This window comes from Pagrus major, chromosome 8 (genome assembly GCF_040436345.1).
Source record: "Pagrus major chromosome 8, Pma_NU_1.0".
NCBI lineage: Eukaryota > Metazoa > Chordata > Actinopteri > Spariformes > Sparidae > Pagrus > Pagrus major.
Window position 1 is genome coordinate 25,247,048 of NC_133222.1, and position 24,346 is coordinate 25,271,393.

A 24,346-nucleotide genomic window follows, 5' to 3' on the forward strand; every position below is an offset into this window, starting at 1 on the left:
ACATTTTATATTGCTATGTTACTATGTCTAGGTTGTTCTTTTTATTTCACTGTGTTGTCATTCGTCTCTGTGTGTAATGCTGCTGCTACACCTTAATTTCCCAGCTTGGGATCAATAAAGTATATCTATTCTATTCTATTCTATTCTAAAAGACACATTTTTTTTCCGCAAAAGATGCCGGTGTTCAAGGCCATGTTGACAGGGAAGAGGCAGAGGAGAAAACTGCAAAATCAACTAGGGCAATGCGGGCGGAGCATCAAGGCCACTGTGGCCTTAGGGCAGATATTTTTTTCAGGGGCACAAGGCCAAATTGCGAGGGCACGAGGGCCATGGCCCTCATGGCCCTCGTGAAATTCCTGCGCTGGTTGGACTTGTCAACATCTATGAGCACACCTCCTTAACTTTTAAAGATGATGCCAGGGGAGCATGAAAAGATGTTTAAAAAAATCACCTTCCAGGCATCATCCCTTTATTCCTTCTTTTCCTTCTTCCTAATCAAACTAGCATCTGTGGTCATCCATGCTAAAATAGAGTGTAGCCATCCTGACCCAGAACAATGGCAGCTCTGTTTGCAGCCCTATAAACATTGGCTGGTGTGTGTCTCCCTCTCTGGCTCTGTGGCTGAGTGTGCTCTCACAGAATCAACAAAGATCTGCACATTGAAATAATCTTTAACAAAAGTCAACTGCACCACACTGCATGAGGTGCTACAATTACACTAAATGAAATAAAAATGTATGGTATGGTAATAATACATTGACTGTAGTGATTGAGAAGTCTGCAACATTAAAAAAGTCCATCCTTATTATGTAGTAATATTATTGGTGTTTCCAGACTGAAACAAGTCATCTTTTTTAAGTTACAAACCTCTTTGTTGAACCCTAAGAGTGTCTCGACACCTTTTCATGGGTTAAGGAACTCTAGTTGATTTCCATGAGAGTGACACTTCATGGACCAAGGGAACACATATGACACTGATGTTTACTTGCTTATAGAGTGGTAATTATTAGCCTACTTCCAAGCGGAAGCAAATTATTTTTTATACACTGCGAAGTGCAGGGCTATGTCATGGAAGCTTCAGATGCAGCTGATGGCCATTTTCCCCTGAATGTGCTTTAGTGAGGGCCCCTCACATTGTATGGACACATTTAGCCAGAAACAGCAATTACTTTAATACAGGCATAATATTCAGAAAGTGCAAAAGGTATAATCACATTAGGCACATTTAATCCACAAAAGACAAACAGGAGTACTTGCTTGTGAAGATACCTTTCTAATTTAAGGTATTGTTTGTGTATGCCTGATATTTTCCAGATGTAGGATGAACTATCAGCCTATAGTGAACCCATCGTAGACAGTGCAACAGCTAACTGAAGTGGTGAAGCCTCCTCCTTCTATATGTTTGAACAGGACAAAAATAATAAGCGAACTCCAATATACTGTAATTATAGTTATTAATTATCTAGCTATCTTACCTTTATCCACCAGTAGATGTCACTCCTCCTCCACAAATAATACGCTGTGTGAAGATCTTTTAATACCTAATAATAGCCGTCACATCAATAAAGTGGCTCGTTGGTCTAGGGGTATGATTCTCGCTTTGGGTGCGAGAGGTCCCGGGTTCAAATCCCGGACGAGCCCTGTAATTTCTTGCTGTGTTTTCACTTGTTTGTTTTCAGCTTTACAATTCTATTGGCCAAGTCATGTGTACACATACAAGACACGTGACTCTGACTCTTTGTTGCTCTCAGTGGACCTCGAAACGGAAAAACAGCTAAAACCAGGAAAACAAAGCTGAACGTAAACATCTAGCTAGCTAGTAGGTGAGCATATATAAGAATTTATGTAAATTCTCTAATTGTAAAAATCTGTAAATTGTAAACAAGAATACATTAGTATTGCAGAGTACAATTATGTTGGAATAAATGTTGAATGGAATATGTGACAGGCTGCCTTAAAGCCTACAGATCAAGTTAACTGATATGTACAATGTAATGCATGTATACACTTCTATATGTAAAGTGGCTTAGATTTAGCATATATTTGATGATATGTAGACTACATGTTTATTAAAAAAAAAAGAGTATCTAAACTACAGAATAAAACATATAGTGTCAGACTTTTTCTGATGTTAACTGTTCATCTTATGGCATGTGGAAAAAAACTGTCTGGTTGTTTTGGCGTACGCTGTTAACACCTACCAGAGTGGAGAAGTTGGGGTTGTGTCTAGGGTGTCTATGGGTATGGAAGCCAAAAGGTTCACACGTCTCCATTTATTTCTGTACAACTCACTCTGTACTTTCTCAGAGAGATTGATATTGGGTGATTAACTGGTGTTTATTAATATCTGGGGAGTTGGGTAATGATCTCTGACCTTTGGTTTTCTATATAATATAGTTATCCTTTCTTTCAGTTTTGTAATTTAATCATCCCCTTGTAAAAACTGTTAGTTGAAAAGGTTGCATGATAATACTGCAACTAACCAAGTGTTATCCCACTACACCTGCAACTAAACATGCTGTTGGTACTGCTTCACCTAAATGGGATGCAACTGTTCTATTTCTGCTATAGTATATCATCATGGTGTATAGACGAATCCTTCCTTGGTGTGTTCCGGCCCCTCCACCATCTAGCATTGCCACCATTACTGCAGTGGCAACTCAGTGTCATGGGCAGTTGGATTAAAGACATTAGACAGTGGCCTCCAGTTATTAATGAAGGCATTTTATACAGATGATCTTAACATCTTTCAGATTTTACATAGTAGACACTGGGTACGACAATTACCAGAACAGATAATGGCAAAACAGAAAAGAAAAAACATGACCATCCGCAACATTTCAAGTGATAAAGTACTGTGTAAGATGCTGACATTACTGTGCTAGCTAGCTAGCTAGCATAATCAATCAAACAATCAAGAGTTGCATTTAATCATTAATGACCAGTTGCATGAGTAAAAAATTTAAAAAATACAAATATGTGTTTTTTTCTAGGTACTTCAGATAATTTAATTAATCACCCAGTGATGCGAAACAACATTCCAACTACAGGTCACTCAAAGAGGGTCAAAATTAAAGTCATAATATAAATTAGTCAATCATAATTATAATAGCCTTGATCCATTTCTGGTGAACATCTTGGTCCTCTGCATGCCCAGTAAATCTATGTACAGTGTTTGGTCTCAGACAGCGGCACTCTTCATGAAGTAAAAGTTTGTGTATTTCACATTCAGTTTCAGTTTTCCACAACTGCTGGAGCAGCTGAGAACTGCACAGGTTCTTCCTGATATCCGAGACATTATTGTCAGGCAATGTAACACAGACATTAAAGGTAGAAAGTCACTTCTTTCTCTTCACTTCACTCCTTATGACAGCTTGCTTTCAAACGTGCAGATATTGTAGTGAGACACAACCATAGTATTGGTGACTTGTCTACTTCCCTTACTTCCCATTTCACAGGAAAAGGACAGATGAGCTCCATTATGGTTTAGGTGTGCCAGTTCTGGTATTGTGCATGCTGGTTTACAGCCATGGTTTACCATCATTAATGTTATAAATTCCACCTTTATTTTCCTGCAATGACAGGTCAAATATCTACTGTGATCAGGCTTATTGTTATTAAAGCTGTTACTTAGCATGGATTGGTAGTCAAAACACTACAGTTACCGCTACTAGATCTCACTGTACTGTGATTACCACTCACGTTATAACTACTTCTGCTAGAGCTCAGTTAACTATCGTACTGCTTTGACCAGGAAACAAGAAAACCTCAGCATTCACAGACCTTCAACTCAGCTAACACAGACACAACACAATTCCTTAAAATAGAACCTTTATTATATAAAAATGCTTTTGATATAAAAAAAATGTCACGAGTGTAAATAACACAAAGCATTTTTAGCTGAGACAACAAATACAGGGTTTAAAAGGAGCTGTACGGAAACAGTGGTTTGAGGCGGGGCTTACAGCCCCTCACCAAAATGACTTGTGTTGCTCAGAGTTCCCACTCACATACAGACGCTGCTTCAGGTGTTATCTGGAAATCCAATTCCAACCAGTAACCTGACATCAGCTGCAATATCATCTGACAGGAAATGGATTCAACAGGCAATAGCAACAAGCTTACTGCAAGTTCCAAAAGTTCCCCACCTCAAAAGTGCCGGTATACTTTCCTATTAGGAAACTGCAATGTTCTTCAACACTGATGAACCTCTTCTAGACACAATTGCCATCTCCGATTGTTCTGAAAGAGACACACTCATTCATTCATGACTTCATTTACCTTTGCTTGGTTCTTGGAGGACTGGAATGCACAGTCGACAGAAATATCTGACCTGTTATCTGTCTAGCTAGAACATTCTCCTTGTTCGAAGACAATGTTTATTTTACAGGAAAATAATACAATTTTCTTTTTTGCAAGTGCATAAAATATCTTCCACCTTTTGTTGCTAGGTTGTGTGATCATAATATTTATAATTTACATAATAATAATAATAGCTGCTGCAAAACCCCCGGAAACACATAGAAGGGTATAATAAGGTCCAAAACTCACAGTACAACAGTACCAACATTAGAGAATTAGTGGCTTTTTATCTAAGCAGACCTCTGAGGTGGTAAAAACAACAAGAAAAATTCTGACCACTACACATATTAAAAAAGGACCTGTAGGCTGCATTGTTTACTGCACCCTATGATCCAAAAGGTTTGGACTGAACAAACAACATTCTAATTGTTTTGATATTCTAAATATCTGAAGGGGGGTCCTTTCAAACTAAAACAAGGTGTTAAGATGCTCTTTAAAAGCAAAGGTGTTCATCCACTTATTGAAATCTTGGTGCCTCTCACCTAGTAAGTTATACGAGACCTGTATCTGAAGAACAAAGGTGGGGTTCACCATGGGGTGGAGCAGCTGCACACCTTAAGGCCTCAGGATGCTTTAAACCAAGTGTTTGACAGACTGGCCAACAGTGTCTAAAACATATTTTCAAGCTCACCCTACAGACTGATTGCTGCATAAAGGTGTGGAAGTATAACCCTGATTTTAAAAAGTTGAGATGCTGTGTAAAATGTAAATAAAAACAGAATGTGATCATTTTCAAACAAACCTTATTGCTTATTGACAACATGTTCACAAAATGTTCCTGAGCCAATGTAGGGCAGGAACACTTGTGTGTTTGACAAAGTGTTGAACCTCGCCCCATCTTTGCTTTTGATTGCCTGAGCCTTTCGAGGATGTCCGTTTCATACCCAATCATGATACTATCACCTGTTACCAATGAACCTGTTTACCTGTGGAATGTTCCAAACAGGTGTTTTTTGGAGCGTTCCACAACTTTCAGTCTTTGTTGCTCCTTTGAAATTAATCAAAGTTGATGGGGTAAAATATAATGTCTTTGTTCTGTTTTCATTTCCTATATGTCATGTCAAGGATGAGCAAATAATTACATTGTGGTTTATTTATACTTTCACAGTGCCACAACTATTTTGGAATCAGGGTTGTTGGTGGAGTCAACACTCGAAAACCACACAAAAGACATCGTTCTTGGAGCTAGATCAGGCTAGATTCATCTCAAGCATACTAAGAACTTCTGTTGATTTCTGGAGCAGCTCTGAATAAACTGTATCAGCAGGAACTCTTTCAACCCTTCACTTTGATTTCACTTTACTCCAAAAAAACACTCCTTTAAACCAAACATGGCGGCCAACACAGAAACATACATAATGATCTATACACAAACAGAAATATGAATAACAAAAGTCGCTATAAGAATAATTTGTTATTAACTGTATAATAGCTTCATGATCTATTGTCAGTATGAAAGTGGTAATTTGGGCTTTCTGTGTAGTGTCATAGTAAATGTTATTGTATGTACACAATAGCAGCAAACATACTTTTGGTAAACGGGACGATGAGGGTGAAGTACATGTGATGGGAGAGGTTCAGATTCACAATGAAAAGGATTCACTTCTCACAACTCACTCATTGACTTCATTACATATACTATATGTACAAGAATTTTACATGTTGGTATTCATTTGGTATGTTGATGTGACATGGTGATTTCATGGGATAAAGAAGGGAAACAGGGCAGATTTGTCTTTGTCTCTGTGTTGACTGGGGAAAGCTCGACCACTTCGAAGGCCCCTTGTTCAGCTACAAAGAATTCTCAATGTGAAATGTAAGGGAAACAATCTCAAAACAATGTACAAAAGATTTCACACTTTGATCTTGGCCCTATTGCATCCATCCATCCACTCATTCATTCATTCATAATTCTACAAATTCATTCAGTCATCGTCTGTAAATTATCTAATTTCTAACGTCAAGCGAAACATTCACATATTCTCATGAACATAGCTGTGTAATCATTCACCCATCCATCATTCACTCATGCACGCATCCACTCAACTTTGCTTTTTGTGGAGCAGTGGATCAGCCAGCCTGAATAAAATAGTAAAATAATTTCTTCTCTGATTTATTTTTGTTCATATTATTTTAACACTATGTACAGTCCTGCCACTGGTCTGGATGCTGTGAGGAAGGAGAAGACAAATGGTCTCAGCCAAGTGGCGCTCCATTACTTGGCTTTAATCTTAATAAATGATTTGTGGCACTGGATATTGGTTTTCACACAACACCAGTGCCAACTGGTAACTCTCTCAGTGAGTTCAATACACATGCTGAAGGATTTAGGACAGGGCAGGTGCAGCATGCGAGGGGATAATAGGCTTATATTTGGACAAATGGAATTCTCAAAATTTTGTGATTAAGAAGTGGCCCAGTGAAGGAAGTTCTTTGATTGATGGAATGACAATTCAAGAGAGAGCTGCTGGCTTGTTGTGTTCTGTCCAAATGTTTGGACATATGCTTTGGCAAAATTGTTGTTGAACTTTCATGCCAATAAAGCCCCTTTTGAATTGAATTGAATTTGAATTGCTGGCTGTATTCACTTGTCGTCTCCTTTTCGTGCCCAGCAACAAGGCAGGCAGGGCCTCTAACCTTCAACCTGCCACGAGGGAGTAAATGTTAGAGCAGGACATGTGGAAGACAGACATAGAACGGATCAGATGATGCTCACCCTGAGAGCTCCAGGATGACTGGAATGATAAAATGATCATTGTGGGATGTAGGGACATTAAGTAATGCACTTGAGGCTGACCAGCTGATATAAAGCAGCATGTGTGAACTGGTCAGGGCTGGAAGTTGGCACATGAGTTCTTTCCCTGTTAAAGTTGGCCAGACATGGCCAGTTCGTGTAGCAAGTGGACTTCATCCATTCCTTCCTCACAGGGCTCCTGGGCTGTTGGAGGGTCACGAGGAGTCGGTGCAGGGCGAGGGAGGAGGGGGGCACAGGTGGAAGTAGGAGCGCTCAGTGGAAGGGGACGGAGGGCAGCTCTCCTCAGCTGACAGGTACTGGGAGCGGGGGGTAGGGGGTGGAGGATAGGGGTCCGAGTCTGAGTTAAGGTCCATGTAGTACTTGTTGTGTTTGCCATGGCTGCCATGGCCCGCGGCCTTCCAGCGGCCCGTCGATGATGCCAGGCCAGCCGGCGGATGGTGAGGGGTGTAGTCACTGTCGCAGACATCAGTGCTGCAGGGAGTAGTGGGTGGGGCGGCACCTCGGACTGGGTGGTACGGTCTGATGGGGATGAGACGGAGTTAGTTCAGATCAGGGTTCAGGTATTTCTATGAATTTTGATTTGAACTCTGTCCTATCATCACTAATGAGAAGCTGTGGAATCAAACTGAGATCCTCCTTAACAGCAGTGAGTCCTCTGTAAACGACACACTAAAAAGAAAAACCTGGGTATTGTTATACATAATACTATATATTACTATATATACTCCATTGTTGTTCAGTAATGTGTCTTTTCTGTATCTTTGTACTTAAAGGAATAGTTCACTCTAAAACAAAATTCAGTCATTATCGACTCACCCACATGCCGATGAGAAGTCCGGTGTAGTTTGTTATTCCTCAAAGTGCAGCTGGAGACCCGCGGGGGTACCCTCCGGCAGGAATAATCCATATAAGGGGCGTAAGTGGTGCCCGAGAGGAAAAGGTCTCGGACGCCATTTACACTCGTTATATGGATAATGACTGAATTTCAGTCTAGAGTGAACTATTCCTTTAAGTCTTATTTCTTATCATTAGCTTAATCCTGTTGTTTTGGCTGCACTTCTACTACTGAGCAAGAAGATGACTAGGGAGGAGAGGCGGAATTCAAACATTTCAGCAATTTCACATTTTTCTTTTAGTGAATCTAATACTTCAAATATAGCTGTGTTAACTTGAAGCTATTCCATCCTATTATATCTGTGAGAGATCTGTGTCTCATGTCGACATAAGCTTTTTTTAAGTTTTAATTTTAATAAGCTGGTTTAAACCTTTTACAGTCCACTTATAATATTTCTGCACATACTTGTTTACATCACATTTAGTTTCCAGGCGGATTCTTAGTTTTCATTAGAGCAGAAGATAACTGCTTAAGATACAGTTTTCTCATTTTGCTTTCCCTAAACATACCATTAAGAGACTACAAGTGAATATGGTAACAATTTGAAATAATAGTTATGATCATGAAATGTACCCAATGCACTGTCAGAATAAATAAGTCATGTACATTAGTGTCCACAACCCTACCCCCTTTTAGTTGTTAAAATAATCTTAATCCACACCATCACACAGCTTCATATATTCTGCATCAATATGTTTTTATTGACTGCACCATTCCACCAAAGAGATATTCTACATAATTGTGCACACATTTCCACATAATTCAGCCTCACATTTTTATGTCTTTGGAAAATTTTGAAAGTTTGAATGAACAGCATGAGTTTGCTATGACCGACCAAGCAATCTGGATCAGAGGTTAATATCTGCTGGAGGAATAAAAGCGGCAAAGCCCAATGGTACACTAACAATGGATCCAAGCCTTGACACAGCTGCATCTTTGTCAAACACTTGGTGGTGAGATCGACATGGTCCATCTTTGGGAGTCTGTTTCCAGACTATGTGAGTGTGTGTTACCTGTATGATCTGGTGGTGGATGGACTGTTGGATGAGTAGAAGACCTCTGTGTTGTAGAGAGAGCGATCAGTAGCCGGGGATGGAGGAGGGTTCAGGATCTACAAACAGAAAAGATCTGTGTTATCTGACTGTGGAGAGGATACAGCAGGACTGTGTGTGTGTGTGTGTGTGTGTGTGTGTGTGTGTGTGTGTGTGTGTGTGTGTGTGTGGACCTGAGGGTAGAAGGCTCCCTTGGTAGATGATGAACTGCTGGATGAGGCTCCAGTCACATGGTTCCTGTCATAGAGAGGAGCCCCACTGCTGCTGCTGCCCATCAGGCTGACTGAGCTCATCATGGACTTTCCACAGGAAATACCTGTGAACAGAAATTCACATTTTACAAATCCTGTTACATATGAGTAATTTTGTTTAAGTATACACCAATGCTGCTGTGTGTCTGATCTCACCTTGGAAGGTGCCATGCTGTGAGCTGCTGGGGGCTATAAAATTGAGGGGCACATGGGGCGTACCACTGATATACTCATGAGGAAAAGTCCCACTGGGGCCCTTGTAGCGTCGACACACCACACGCTGGCAGACAAAATAAGCTCCCCCAATCACGAAGACAAGCAGGATGATGGCAATGACTGGGCCGATGGTGTTAGGCCCAGTATTAGGGATGCCGCTGGAGGGAGGAGACACATACTCTAAAAAGAAAAAGAACGAGGCAGAGTCAGCGACAAGTAATACAAGTTATTAACCAGAGACCATACATGTGTACATGAGTATTTCAATGTTCTTACCGCAGGCGAGCTCATCTGATCCATCTGGACAGTCAGAGTAACTGTCACACTGTTGTTTCTTGGTGATACACTGGTTGTCACCACAGCGGAACTGGTTAGGAGGACAGATGGCTGGAGGAGAGCAAGAAACATCCCTGTCAGTTTCAAAATTATGATAAGGGTTTGGATGGCAACATGTCAGAGAAAGATCCTTGTTTGATTAAACATTTGCTTTGCACATTTTTGTAAACTCCCATTCTGAGAATTGAAGTCAATGCAGAAATACCAAAAACTGCAGTTCCTCGAATGGCCACTTGAGGCTGGCTCCAAAGGAGAGTCAATCCACATAAGAGCTCATGTTAAAATGCTCAGCTTTACAGCAGAAATAAATATGTTTACAGCCTGATACAAAAAAAGGTTTTGGTCTCTAAACCTAACTTATCCCTTAATGACAATTGTGCAGGGAGTGGATTTTTATATAACTTACTTGTTTAAATTATTTTAAGGCCTCAATTTATGCATAATTAGAGGCATGGCCGCTTTGAGTGACAGGTACCCATGAGCTGTCTGCTCGGCTTCACCTCAGCTAATTTCAGTCGCTGAACTTGACCGCTCGGCCGTGTTTGTGGTGTTAGTGCCTTTGTGTTAGAATTTTTAATGCAGATATCAGACAAACTTTCTGTGTGGTTAATTGGACTTAAAGACTGGTGTGGAGGGACAGGCGGCCGTGTTTTGGATTAATGAGTCACTCTGTCAGCGTTAACCGGCAGACAGCCGGTGAGTTCTGGAGGAGACAGCTGCAGACAGAGCCCAGAGCTTCAGGACTCCAGAGAACACCGAGAGTTGAGGAGAGTACAGAGCTTGTTTTTTAAACTCTTAGGATTAAAAAAAATGATTTATTTTCTCACTTACTGTAATGAGCCACGGAGGGGACGGAATACACTGGATGGTACAGTAACGCTCTCAATGGACTGCTGAATTGAGGGGAAATGTACCTAACGTTACTTTAGCTACTAACTGACGTACAGAGAAGAGATGGGGAAAGGAAAAGACGCTGCAGGATAACAGAAAGAATGGCGTATCTGGTGAGTGTGGCAGTTGTTGCTTGCTATCTTGCAGACAGGTGGGCTTGTTCAACTAACTAGGCTTGCTTCAGCTCCACCCACACTCCACCTCTTTGCCCATTTTGGATTAGCTGGGAGTTAGGCAGAGTCAGGCACTGCTAAGATGGCAATGGGCAGTACCACCCACTTTGAGCTCCATTCTGGCTCTTTAGAAACCTATGGGTGACGTTACAGTGGCTCTGTCCACTATTTTAAACAATCAATGTATTCATCACATTCAATCATAGTAGTGAAACTGGTTCTCTGTACAGCCCCTGAGGACCAACTCCAGTCAAGGGCACTGAAGGGAGAATTAATGGAAGAGTTGGTGGCGGAAACTGTAGCACCTAGAGGAAACCCATGCATACATAGGAAGGAACATGCAAAGTCCAAACAGCAAAGACCCCATCCCAAAGGGGATTAGAACCCAGGACCCTTTTTGCTGTACAGTAATAGTGCTAAGCACTGCGCCACCGAGTATACATTAATTTATCAAAATAATAGTTTCCAAAATATATTTAAAAAATAGGCCAACAAGGGAACCACATGTTTATTATGCTTATAAAAACATAGGAAATTATGAGGAAATAGATGCAGCGAACGGTAGCTCCTTCACATTTCGCTACATTTTAGTTTTTTAACTGCTGCCGAAATGCATATTACCTCTGACAGAAATGTAATCATCAGCATTGGAGGAGACAGCAAAGGTTTTAGTTTAAGAGCACCAGACTTTGAGATGAAGCATCATTGATGCTTGGTGCTCACACACAGTCAAAGTTGACGGACAGTGTTTACCTGATGTCAGACGTTTAATGTGAGGATGCCGTCCCCTTTTGTGTCTACTGTTTGTATTCACCCTGACACAAATTCAAAATATGTTCTACGTGTTCTTGTGTACATGTATATAAATAACTGTATATTTGTTCTATTTGTGCAGAATGAAGGAGTTTCCAAACTTTCATTTCATTGTGCAACCCTGTGTTGTATCATGACAAATAAATCACCTTGAACTTTGAATGTAATGGTGGAAGGCTTTTGATGAAACTGATGGATAGGAACCCTTACACAGTTCTAACTGGTCTGTGTACACTAACAGGCTGGAGGCACTGGATGCCGGTGCACTGCGTGGAGGCTGCTTTACCGAGCTGCTGTGGCTCACTCACGTGTTTGTGTTCACATAGGCTGCATGGCAGCTACGTTGCTGCTGCAGCACAGCTCCTGCCTGCCCTATCTGTTTACATGGAGTTTGACTTTGATAATTATCAATAAATATGATGACGTGATTTTCCTTTACCCCGCTGAACGAGCGAGAAAGCCGGAGGGGGAACAAGGGAGTGAAAGTGAAAAAAGAGTGTACAGGAAAGAAACTGCCCCTCACCTGTTGTATTTGTATTCTCTTCATGTCTGTGACATATTCTACACATACAGACATTAAAACTGAGGTAAAATGCTGGCATGATGTCCATATGACTGTCTACAGGTTGTTTTCAGATCGCTTTTTGCTGAGAACCGCGTGTGTGTTGCGGTAGAAATAGGTGAGACTCTGAATCTCTAGATCACGCAACGCAGCAGCCAAGCTTGACACGGGCATAACCTGTTAACATGGGCGTCGACATGAAAAGCAATAGGTAACACCACGCAGCAGCACTGCACACACATCCAGTGTGCCCAGCCTGTAAGAAAACACTGAGAGGCCGTTAGGAGAGCCAGAGGCTATGAGCTATACATACTGTTGTAATGTAAACTGCAGGTGAGCATTCTGTAGATTCCTTTATATTATTTATTTGATGTGTAGGCTGACAGGTTGGAGAATATGTTGCTGAATAAAATAACGTCCAGTGTGATGAGTGTAGGTGATGCAGAGTATTTCTATCATGACTTTTGTTAATTACACTGATCTTGATTAACCACGTTTATAAAATAATCAGGGGAGAAATGCCTAAATTCTCTTCATCAGTATCTGACATCTGACAGAGGCAGCACTGCACAAAACCCTAAGAATCCAGGGTATTATTGCCTGAATATTCCAAATATGATAATATCCATAGTGATATTCTCCGAGCATGAGAGTCACAGATTACATGTTGGGAGGATATATTATTTAAGCATGAAATATATTGAGTAAATGTTTGAACTGATATGGTGCATATCAACAAAATGAGAATAATGCATCAGAAATGGTCAGTATTCTTCAGAGAATATCTGAGATATCTGATCATAATATTTCTGGATTCTGGCCTTTTTGCCAGTGCAGCATTTCTCAATTTTACCAATTGATTTAACATGTCTTAATACATTCATATCATATCTTATTTCATTGTGTGGTAAGAATGGTAAAAGTGTGGTGGTGTGTCACGGATAAATCTATGTACAGAAAACAGACTATTACCACATGTAATATTAGACACATCAGCCAACGGCAGCTTTGGTCCAGATAATCTATTGTATTACAGTGTCTCAAGGAACACTTGACTGCTTTTTAAACTGTATTTCCATGTACTAGTCATACAACTTACTAAGTGGATAGCATAGATGCTAGAGGCTGCACATTAGATGGGCTAATATTTACTGTTTCAGTGTGTTCAAGGCTTTAGTATGTAAGTTATTTTCTATTAAGTAATTTAAACCTACTTTCACAGTCCTGCTCATCAGAGTGATCAGCACAGTCTGGTTCGCCATTGCAGCGCCTTTGAGCATCAATGCAGCCTCCTTTATCACACTGGAACTGGAAGGCTGAGCAGACAGGGCAGTTCTCCTCATCACTGCTGTCATCACACTCAGGGAAGCCGTCACAACGCCAGGCCATAGGAATACAGTCTATCTCCCCTGTGGAGCAGGTGAACTGTTCTGTGGAGCACGTGGGAGGCTCTGAGAGAGAAAGAAGATGCAACATACAGTATGTTCACAGTGTGGAGGAGGAGGAGAGGAAGAGGAGAAAAGGACAAGGAGGGAACAGCAGTGAAAAATGTAACATTCACTGCAGATGAAAGATATGAACACTGAATTTCAGGAGGTCACAGAGTTCAAAGCTGTCAGCATGAGTAGACCGAAATCCACCTGGCAAAGTTTCCTTGCGCGGTGTGACCAAAGGCAGGAGGGACAGGACTAATATAATAATAATAATCTGTCACAGCATATTTCTTCTCTGCTGCTTGTATTATTTCAACATGTAGTTATAAAACAAGAATATATATACATATTGTTTCTGAATATTTGAACAGTGTCAGTAGGAATTTTAGCAGTATTAATACACTTGTTGACACATAGGCCACTTCCCACTATTAAATTAACTTAAATGCTGTTGTGCTGACCCATCAGAACAGAAGCTACAAGCTAATAAAAATGTTATGCACTCAATGTTGTTTAAATTTTTCCCTGAGGTAACGAACATTGGAATCGCATATTGATATTTTTTAAGGTATTGAAGTTATGAATTCCAATATCTTGACAACTCTAATGCGACGCAAAGGAGGGGGGTCAGTTCGCATCCTAAAGTGAATGTGTCTCACCACACCACATACACCAGAGTCCTATTAATATGGTTTGTTGTTCACCTCCACAGTGCAGCAGGTCCTGCAGTAACACCAGGTGCATGGGGCAGGAGCATCTGGGTGTGCCGTCACCCTTAGCAATGCAGATGTGTGAACAGCCCCCATTGTCACGGGAACAAGGGTGGGATGCTGAAGAAAGGAAACAGTCTTTACTAAAAAGTCAAACAAAAACCACTACTTCCTGTTGCAATAAACTACATATGTAAATGTCAGTAACAGAGGTCCATACCAAACTCCTGTGGTTCCATCTCTTCCACAGCATGGATGGAGGTCAGGTATGATATCCGTCCCTGTATACGTGTGCGTCCATCCCCGGTCAGTTTGTCTACCCTCTCTATCATCTGCTGCTGTCGGTCAATCCAGTACAAATGATCTCCCAGAACTGTCAGCCCCATTGGCTGGAGAATGTTGGAATCCTGGAGGACGATGCGATTGGCTCCTGGGGGAGATTAATTAATTAATTTAATTTATAACAATGTTTTTACAATAATTCCAGTAGAAAACCCCCATGTCATGTAGCCTACATACAATTTGTTTTATCATGAAGGCATTTCGAAGTTGACATATCTTACTCATCTAAAATGTATATTTCTTTAACATTATACTAACACTTTCACTAACGTTAGGTTGGAAACCCAATATTAATTTGGTAAAGACTAAAGAAAATGACACCTTGAGTTTACCCAAAACGAGTTAACCCGACTGGCAGTTTTTTTGCCAGACCCAGTAACACAGTAACACAGTATATAACATAAGCACAGCGGAAACGTCAGACAGTTCAGACAACCTTGTTTGACCATATATCTTTAGACGATACATTTACATCTGAAAAAGACCAGACATAAGGAGATTTGCAGATTTCACAAATCTCTGTACTACATGACAACCAGAAATAGATTCACATAAGAATCACGATTCTTGTCTCCCATGATTCAGAATCTATTCACAAATGTCAAAATGCTTTCACACAGATACTAACGTTAACGTAGTGGAGCAGTGGTCAGCAGTAAGAAACAAGACTAGCTGACAACCGCTAACAAGCTAACAAACACACATTGCAGCATTCAACACATTCAAGAAACTGTGGTGAAGAAAATAACTCTGATCAAAAACTCTGCTTCTGCTCAGCATCTTGTACAATGATGGACCCCCCGGAGCTAACAGTGCAGCAGAGAGGCTGCTCTCACTGCTGGACTTATAACGTTAATTACACAGCAGAGCACATCCCCTTATTTTGTTATCCACATATACGCACTAATGCTTTCAAATTAATTGATTCATTAATTCATGAACAGACTGCAGATCATTTATCTTTATTTCCAGACTTGTTTCACATTGTATTTCAGCAAACTAAGACCCCCAATTTATGGTTTAGCACACAGTTAACTAGAGCAAAAGGCTGAAAATAGTGCCCCCTTTTCTTTTCTTTTCATTCAATCAATAATCAATTATTAATCGAGAATCATTTCAAGTCGAAAATCAATTCTGAATCGGATCAGACACCCAAAAATCAAAAGCCCTAATGTCAACCATCATTTAGGCTATGATATTCTCTTGTCTCATATCTCTGTGACTGTCACATTTTCCAGACTGCCTGTCATTTCATGCGATGTATAGCTTTAAAGATGTTTTTTAGCATTTGGATTCATGTCAAACATTCACTACTTATTCCTGTCACAGTACAGCGCTGCTCTAATGACACATCATTAGCAGCTGCACTATAATGTTTTCTAATTGCTCTGGGTCCTCTAATACCACTGCCAAATGTGTGCACTGATTTCCAACAGTAGGACTTGAAGCTCACTGGTGTAAAGTACACCTTAGAGGTCCCGTATGTAGGATTTAGTGGCATCTAGTGGCGAGGTTGCAGATTGTAACCAGCTGAGTACACCTTGCCCCACACTCCTCAACAGTGACCGCTAAAAAGGCAAAAGGCTCTCTCTTGATCCAGTGTTTAGTTTGTCCGTTCTGGCATACTGTAGAAAATAGCGGTGACTCCATTGAGAAGGACCAAGCCCCCAGTAATCTCACCAGCTTTTGAAGCCAATGTGGTATAGTGGCCAAACCAGATAATTACACCATCACATGGCACACTGGGGCCCAAAAACACAAGCTTACATATAAGAAGTGGCTGTAATACACTGAACACACTTTTTGAGCACCACAACCACTGCAGAACAACTTGTTTCACTATCAAAATTTGATCCATTTGGTCTGATAACATCCGGAAAGTTTATTCCCATTCAAGTAAGCTAAAATTAGCTAGGATAGCTAAACTGGAAGTTAACCGCTCAGCTGGCGTAAGTTTCTAGTATGCATGTTATATGGGTTGCACAATGTGGAATCTATGCTGAAGATCCAGGTAACTTTACACACAAGAAGTCAACTTGTTAGGCTTCATATGCCACTGCGCTGTCATGATTTGGATTTTGTGGTGGCCTTTTTTGTAGTTTCTCTGTGCTTGTGTGTTTGTGAGGTGCTTTGAAGAAGCTGGGCATGGTTTCCTGATTGGCATGGAGCTGCTGACTCTCACACACACCTGCATTTGGTTTATTATTATTATTTCGTCAACCAGACGTGGTACATAGTCCTCCAGTAGCACTTGTATTTCTTGAACCTCTCTTGTTTCTAGTGTTTTTTGGAAAGAAACCTAATTTTGCCATCTCTTCCTCCCTGCCAGTGTGAGAAGACCTTTTCTGGAACCAGCTCTTGCCACACCGCGACCCAGCCTCCAGTACCTCTGACCAGCGTCCTCAAACCTCTGAGCTTCTGTGTTCACCCCTCAAGCCCTCCACCTGTGCCACTGAGTCTTCCCCTCTACACCAGTGCTCAGAATTCTCAGAGCCTCACCCTGCCTTCATAGTTACACCTTCCACCATGTGATTCAATAAAAACCCTTTTAACCTTCCTCAGGCTTGGTGTCTGCTTCTGGGTCCTACTAACATCTGCTGCCGAGCATAACATGAGCAGCTGTCATATGAAAGGGGCTCAGCCTCTGACACTGTATCCAGATTTCCCTTAACAGATCTATGAGGACCCACTCCCTCTGTAGATATAAAAGACTCATTCTAAGGTAACAAAACACAGTGGCTCTTTCAGCTGATTATACACTAATGAAAACATAATTATGAATATCATAATAGTTCCTCCTCATTCACACACACTGGACCTGTATGACGTCATTTATCTGCAGTGTGGGTCAAGAATTGCTCAAAAACAAACAACTGATATGCAGTGGTGGTGCCATTTGACTAAATGCTGCCAGTGTTCTTCTTATGCTTCTTTCCTGACAAAATTATTAGTTGTATTTTGTTCAAGCAGTAACCGGTTTGGATTGTTATGGCTGTGGTTCGATGAGCCAACATAAATGAATGCAGGGCAAGCAGGACAGCAAGAAGCTTTGTGTTTACATGAACTGTGTCTTAAATATTATTATTAACCCATACACTGTCAGCAGTTAAAAAAAGCAACAGGCATCATTAACTTATCACACTAAGAAGCTGTTTGATTCAAACCATCTCACCAAAAAAAAGGCAAAACAGTGCTACAGTACCTGTCTCTGTTCTTTAGTCTCAGTTCAACAAATAATATTATCTGTGTGTGGAATGACTTCAATAAATGTCTGTCCATGGTCATGTTTTCATTGTATCTGAATGTGGATATAAATAAGCAAAGGGGGTCTAGCTACAAGGGCAGAAAAGGAGCGAGAATGTACATTCAGCTTGCTTTACAACTACTATTTCAGAGCAAGCCTTCTCCTTGAGTACCTTTTCAGGTTTCTGGTTCCAAGACCGATCTTATAACCAAAATGTCTCTCTCTGTAGGAATTGTTTCTGTAATGTTGTCAAAAACTTATATAATAAGAATAACAACCTCAACCTGTCAGTCGCAAAAACAAGCAGTATCAGTGGATGTAACTTTGACGTTCAGAATTGCTCCCAAGGATTATGTCATAGCCATTGCAGCTGTGTCCTGGCTGCCAGCTGTGGTGATCTATTGAAACACTTCAAAAAACCTTTGGTACTGTTTTGGTACATACCAATCATGTAAAAATAGGGCCCAGGTCTAAAAACACTTGAATTCACCGTTAATAAATGACCATGTGTTGAGGTAGAAGGACACTCCCCAGTTTCTCAAATTGAATCCAATACATTTGCATCAGTTTCAGTGTTGTTAGAGGGTGAATTCTGTTTCGGTTCAACAACATCTCAGTGCACAACCATTAAATGACAGGAAAATATGAGAGATGGCGACTGAGATCATTTCTAACAGTTATCTTAGAGGAGAGACAAAATATCCATTTAATATCTGTCCCTCTGATTATTTTGCACTAGCACTAGCACTTATTTAGTACTTTGGAGGAGATTTTAAAATGTCGATGTAAATATTGTGTATTACAATATGGCCATAAAATACTGCAATATTTTATGGCCATATTGCCCTGCCCTTGTTTAAAGTGTTACAGAATTATTACTACAGTAGGTAGTCACCACTAGTTAGATTACAGTGGTGACTCAGGCACTTAAATTGCCATCAGATTGTAGTAAAGTAGCATGCCTTTAAAACATCTAATCCTTTATTTTTACTACATAATTATTTCTTTGTCTCATACACATACTGTGTAGTGGTGATGGTGCTTTTCTTGATTAATTTCATTAACATGTGCATCAATATGATATTTAAGACATTTCTTTATTTAAGTTATATCTGTTTATGGTAACTCACCTGTCAGATCACTGCTCTCAATGCGTTTGAGGTCAGCGTCGACCCAGAACAGTTTTCCCAGTTTATTGTCCAGAGCCAGGGCTACTGGCCTGATGAGACCAGTGGTGAACAGAGACTCTCGCTCTGTCCCATCCAGGCTGGCTCCTTCGATCTTGGCTGAGCGCTCCTGCACTGTGGTGAAATACATGTACCTGCAGGGTGGGCAAAGACACATTTGGGACATTGTGATTGCCTATGCTCACTGTGTCACTGGGATATAACACTTAGTTCACAGTTATACAGTTCTAATCAGTTATTGGATATCACTCTTTGCCTTCCATACATAAAGTACAATATACAGTATCTCGATGTAACCAGGCATTTATTTTGTAACACCAACTCACTAATTTAAAAAAATGAGCTCACCCTTTCTCAGCATTCACCACAATGGCCCGTGGCTTGTCGGTGTCGTCCTTCAAGACCACGCCCACAGTGTGTCCGTCCATCCTCTGAACGTTGATGGTGTTGGTAGTCTCACAGGTCCAGTAAATGTGGCGACTGTAGGGGTCCAGGCTCAGGTCATGAAGCTGGTTGTCCACTGGCTGGACACTGCTGCTCACTATCATGGAAGACTGGAGGCAAACATAGCAAGTTCATCAGTTTTAATCAAAGTCATGTACAGCTAACAAACTGCTTTTTGTCTCACTGCGACAGTAGATCTATCAATCTGCATCTAGCTACAGTGTTCATCTCAGTATGAAGCTGTATGGAGTTAGGATAATCCTTGTGGTTGAAAATAGGGTGTTACACACTTTCTTTCAGCCCTCCAAACAAACTCCAAACACCACCTCCCAAGGATGTCCGAATACAGTTTGCTTAACCTCTACACTGTGGACACAAAGCACTTCAGGCTTGCTTTGTCATTGTATTTTAGCACCCTTTGGAGAGTTAATAACATCATCTTAATGTGCCACAATATTTGTTACAGTACATTACTGTGTTCATGGAAATGTTTAAAATAACTGAAATCATAAATCATAAAATTAGAGTGTATGAATGGTGTGAACCTGCCTGTGTAGGTGCATCTAATGCGTCCTTTAAATAGCAGGAATCAGACTGCACTTTTGACTTTCAACCAGCTTTTTGTTGGTCTATGGCGCTGTCGCTTTCTGCTGCCTCAAGATAGCTATCCACCATCCGCTGCTGCGTTGGTCTGAAACTAACAACGACACTTTGTGCCAAGAGTAAGATAGAGCCCTAGAAGTGTTAAACTAAAGCTGTGTCCAAATTTGGGGTTACCTCTATCAAATCCATTTTACAACTAATACATGATTACAAGTTTCCAAGGCTGTCCCCCCTTTTTTTACCTTCTTTTGTCTAAATTTGAAGATTTGTGCTAAATAATCCGTGCAGATTAATAATTTGTCTTATTTTTCCAAGTGTGTCCTCTCTGTGTTCAGAAAAAGCATGGTTGTGTGTGTTTTTCATTAAGAAAGGGATTTGTGACTATGATCAATAGCACAAATTAGGTTATCCATGTGCACAAATTATTAAAATTGAGAGCACATATTATGCTTTTTTTTTTTTCTCCGGAGAACTACAAACCAGTGAACCATGTAGTCATTTGTAAAGCACTTCACTAACTCCTATAGGCATATAGGTATTTTCTTCCCTTGATTCTTTAGTCAAAGTTGTACCTATCTGTCACACCCCCACTTCAAGGGCCAGATAGTGGCAGCCTCTCTTTCCTTTTTTTTCCCTCTCTCCCATTTTCTCTCTTCTCCCTCTCTCTCTCTCTCTGGCAGGCTGGAGCATGATGCGGGTGCAGAGCGGACAGGTGCAGCCACTCATCAATCAGCGGATTGATCTGTGCGGCGGGGAGGGGAGTGGCTTCACTCATTCACCTGCCACCATAAAGACCAGACGCTCTCCACAACCCGACGCCGGACCGTAACTCAATATACAGTAAATTCGTTGATGTTGCTCATCTCTAGCCGTGTTTTCCTTGTGAAACCATTTTTGACTCCTGTCTGTCTCCAGTTTCCCCTTCTCGCCTGCACTCCTGGATCCGCCTGTTCTCCCGTTTCCTCCGCCAAGGCTTCACCCAGCTCTCCGGATCGACACACCCGCTCACCCCTGGAAGGCTGCACCTGTCCACCGCATCTCCACCAGGCCGCACCGCGTCATCTCCGCCTGCCTTCCCCCTCCAGCCCCGCATGCAGACGCAGCCCAGCCCGCTCTCTCTCGTCCCGTCTGGTAGTAGTAAAATCCTGTTCCTGTCTAGTCTTTTGTAAACAGCGCTTTTGTTACTAGTTTCTTTAGCTGCATATCGTCCCGTCTGGTAGTAGTAAAATCCCGTTCCTGTCTAGTTTTTTGTAGACAGCGCTTTTTGTTACTAGTTTCTTTAGCTGCATCCTGATTTCCTGTTTTTAGCGTTAGCTCCGGTTTGCACCGAGTCTGTTTAGTTCTTACTTTTCTTTTGGTTTGTGCAGGGTTGAGTTATTCCCCACCAGCCCTTTGGGTGCCGTGTCACTCCTTTGGTTCCTGTTTTTGTATTGGTGAAGCCTCAAATAAATTATTCTTTCTATTAACTCTTCGCAGCCTTGTGCCTCTTTGTCTCGCATTAGAGTCTCCATTTCTGAACCGTGACAGTATCCATATAGTAGTATATGTATAGTAATAGTATCCCATACCACTTCCTACGACAAACATTTTTCGTCTTTCAACTTTTTTGCAAGATTCTTTTTTTAATGAATCCTCTAACCATGGTTATCATATCCTCGTCAAAAATTGGTACATAACATATTTGGATAAAGTAAGAACTTGAACATAATTCTAACTCTTAAACTCAGGGTGTAGCAGTAAAATCTTGATGACATATGCACATAGAGTAGCAGTTCCATGTGTTCCTGCACATTATGATGCCATTTCAGATATCGACGGCATTACAGCAAGATGAAAGTTCTGGACTTCTATACAAATCATCCATTTTTAAATAATTCCCAGGTGATCCACATGATGACAACTTCCTAATTGCACCATTAGCTTTGGTCTCTGTGAGGAGAATCTCTATAAACCACTTTGTTTGAGGAGGAGGACCAGGATCAACCTATTGCCCATTAGTCCTCTGAGGGACAGTCTTTTGTGGGCTGTCTCCTTGAAAGGAGGCTGGGGCACAGCTGATGTGTATTTTACTGCCCTACTGCAGAACATCATTAACACTGAAGTGAGGATATGTTTACTGTTTGATTTCAAGTTTCCACGATAGTGAAAACTGAGTTCAAGGAGAAACATGTTGAAGATATTACAAGTCAGCATCCACTAGCAGCCATTAATATACATAAAGGCTCATAAACATTAATGTCAGCATGAGTTTTACCATGGCTCCATCGTCTCTGGCTCTGCGTATGTTCTGTCGTCCATCCAGCCAGTAGACCAGCCGGTCCAGCGGGTCGTAGCTGACAGCCCGGACATTCCTCAGAACGTGGATGGGCAGAATGATGTCAGGACTCTGCTCTCCCAAAACCAACCTGCTGATACTGGCCTTCTGAGTGAAGAGCAGAAAACTAGAGGGAGCTGCAGAGAGGAGGGGATGATAGATGAAGGAATGGAATGAGTGTACACAGTGTTAGCCTTCCTTTTGCCAGAGTTTGCTCAATGCATGTTGTGAAATATAAAGACAAACACACAGGGTCAAAACCCAGAACATCTCACACACACACACACACACACACACACACACACACACACACACACACACACACACACACACACACACACACACACACACACACACACACACACACACACCATGACTTCAGAAGAGCTGAAACAGTTCTAAATGATGGTCTCAAAAGCTGAGGAAGTGTGGAGAGCCTCCACTCTTTGGAAATAAAAGTATGTTGGATTTCAATGTGACAGTATGTGTGTGCAGATGTTCACATAAAGGCAACTGAGGTTAATTCTTTTCTGTTCCATTTGTTTTTGAGTCCCAAATAAAAGCTGCAGGGAAGCAGAAAGACAGGAAAACCCCTAAACTTGGGGTTGAGTCTATCACTACGCAAACACAATCGCTCATGCACACAAACAGATTTCCATCCATCTCACTGTTGATGTTTTGCAACTCAACTGTCGACTGTTTTCAGTGCTTGACTCTGTAAAGAAAATGAAAAAAATCTTCCAAATAGGTTCAAATATTTAACCCGTTTCCAATATAAACCAGCTCACTTCTCAGTGTTTATAGATAGGAGAGAAGAGATGTTTCCAAATCCACACATTTCCACTTATGTTTAAAATAATGGTACTAAAGTTACCTGTATGGTTGTGCTTTCACTGTTAAACCACAGGAGGGGGCTTCACTGAAGCAGCTGTACCATTATTTCTGAAATAATGGCCTTTATTTACCCAGCTATAGAGAGAGACAGGTCTTTATTTTAAGCGAGCTTCTTTAAGAGACAATTGCTTATTCATGATTTCGTCTGTTTATTGATAATATTTATACATTGGATTTGATCATGAGTCTAGCATTTTATAATATTTTAGTAGGACGTCACCCTGGTTTCTGATTTAGGCGGGGGGATCGATTCCCAGCTTCAGCTGCATGTCTGCTTGTCCTTGGGCAAGATACTGATGGCTTTCCCATCATTGTGTCAGTGGATATGTGAATGGGCATAGAAATATTGAGGGGCGCTGTGGACAGGAGGCACTGTATTGCTCCTGATGAGCAGGTCAGCATGGCATGGCAGCCTCTGCTATCAGCGTATGAATGTGCATCTGAGTGTGACAAGTGTTGGAGTGCGCTTTAACTGGTCGGTAGACTTTATATACTGGTGTTTCTCTCAAAATCCCAGCAGCTCTTTACTTACAGCTACAGTTTCGTCCATCACTGTTCAAAGTGTAGTGGGAGGCACAGCGGCACTGGGCACCAGCAGGTGTGGCGAGGCAAAGGTGGGCACAGTTGCCATTGTTATGTGAGCACTCGTTGGTACCCTCCTGACGGGAGGAGTGGAACACCAAGATGTCCAACATCAGCTCCAGCTGGCCCTGAGGACACAGTGATGTAACAGCGGTAGAGTTCAGTACCTCTGGACTGAATATTTTGATAGTCATAACTTTAAAGCCCCCCAACAAATTTTAATGGCAGTCTCAAAAGAAAAAATTAAGAGCATGAACAGTAAAATGAAACATTTCGGTTACTAAATT

General features: G+C 41.2%; 1 protein-coding gene and 1 non-coding gene across 2 annotated transcripts in view; one reads left to right on the plus strand and one right to left on the minus strand.

Moving 5' to 3' along the window:
* The first annotated feature begins 1,569 nt into the window (after window positions 1-1,569).
* On the plus strand, window positions 1,570-1,641 carry trnap-ugg (transfer RNA proline (anticodon UGG)). Its single transcript has one exon. It is a non-coding gene; the product is annotated as a tRNA-Pro (tRNA).
* Window positions 1,642-3,814: 2,173 nt separating this feature from the next.
* lrp5 (low density lipoprotein receptor-related protein 5) overlaps window positions 3,815-24,346 on the minus strand; it is a 78,979-nt gene continuing 58,447 nt past the window's right edge. The window contains exons 18-29 of the mRNA XM_073472417.1: window positions 24,010-24,187; window positions 22,524-22,720; window positions 19,571-19,776; window positions 19,166-19,356; window positions 14,670-14,879; window positions 14,444-14,569; window positions 13,521-13,757; window positions 9,808-9,918; window positions 9,472-9,711; window positions 9,238-9,380; window positions 9,026-9,123; window positions 3,815-7,636 (exon numbers count right to left, since the gene is read on the minus strand). Coding sequence (XP_073328518.1) covers window positions 7,312-7,636; window positions 9,026-9,123; window positions 9,238-9,380; window positions 9,472-9,711; window positions 9,808-9,918; window positions 13,521-13,757; window positions 14,444-14,569; window positions 14,670-14,879; window positions 19,166-19,356; window positions 19,571-19,776; window positions 22,524-22,720; window positions 24,010-24,187 — 2,262 coding nt within the window. The 3' untranslated portion in view covers window positions 3,815-7,311. The remainder of the gene's footprint in view (window positions 7,637-9,025; window positions 9,124-9,237; window positions 9,381-9,471; window positions 9,712-9,807; window positions 9,919-13,520; window positions 13,758-14,443; window positions 14,570-14,669; window positions 14,880-19,165; window positions 19,357-19,570; window positions 19,777-22,523; window positions 22,721-24,009; window positions 24,188-24,346) is intronic.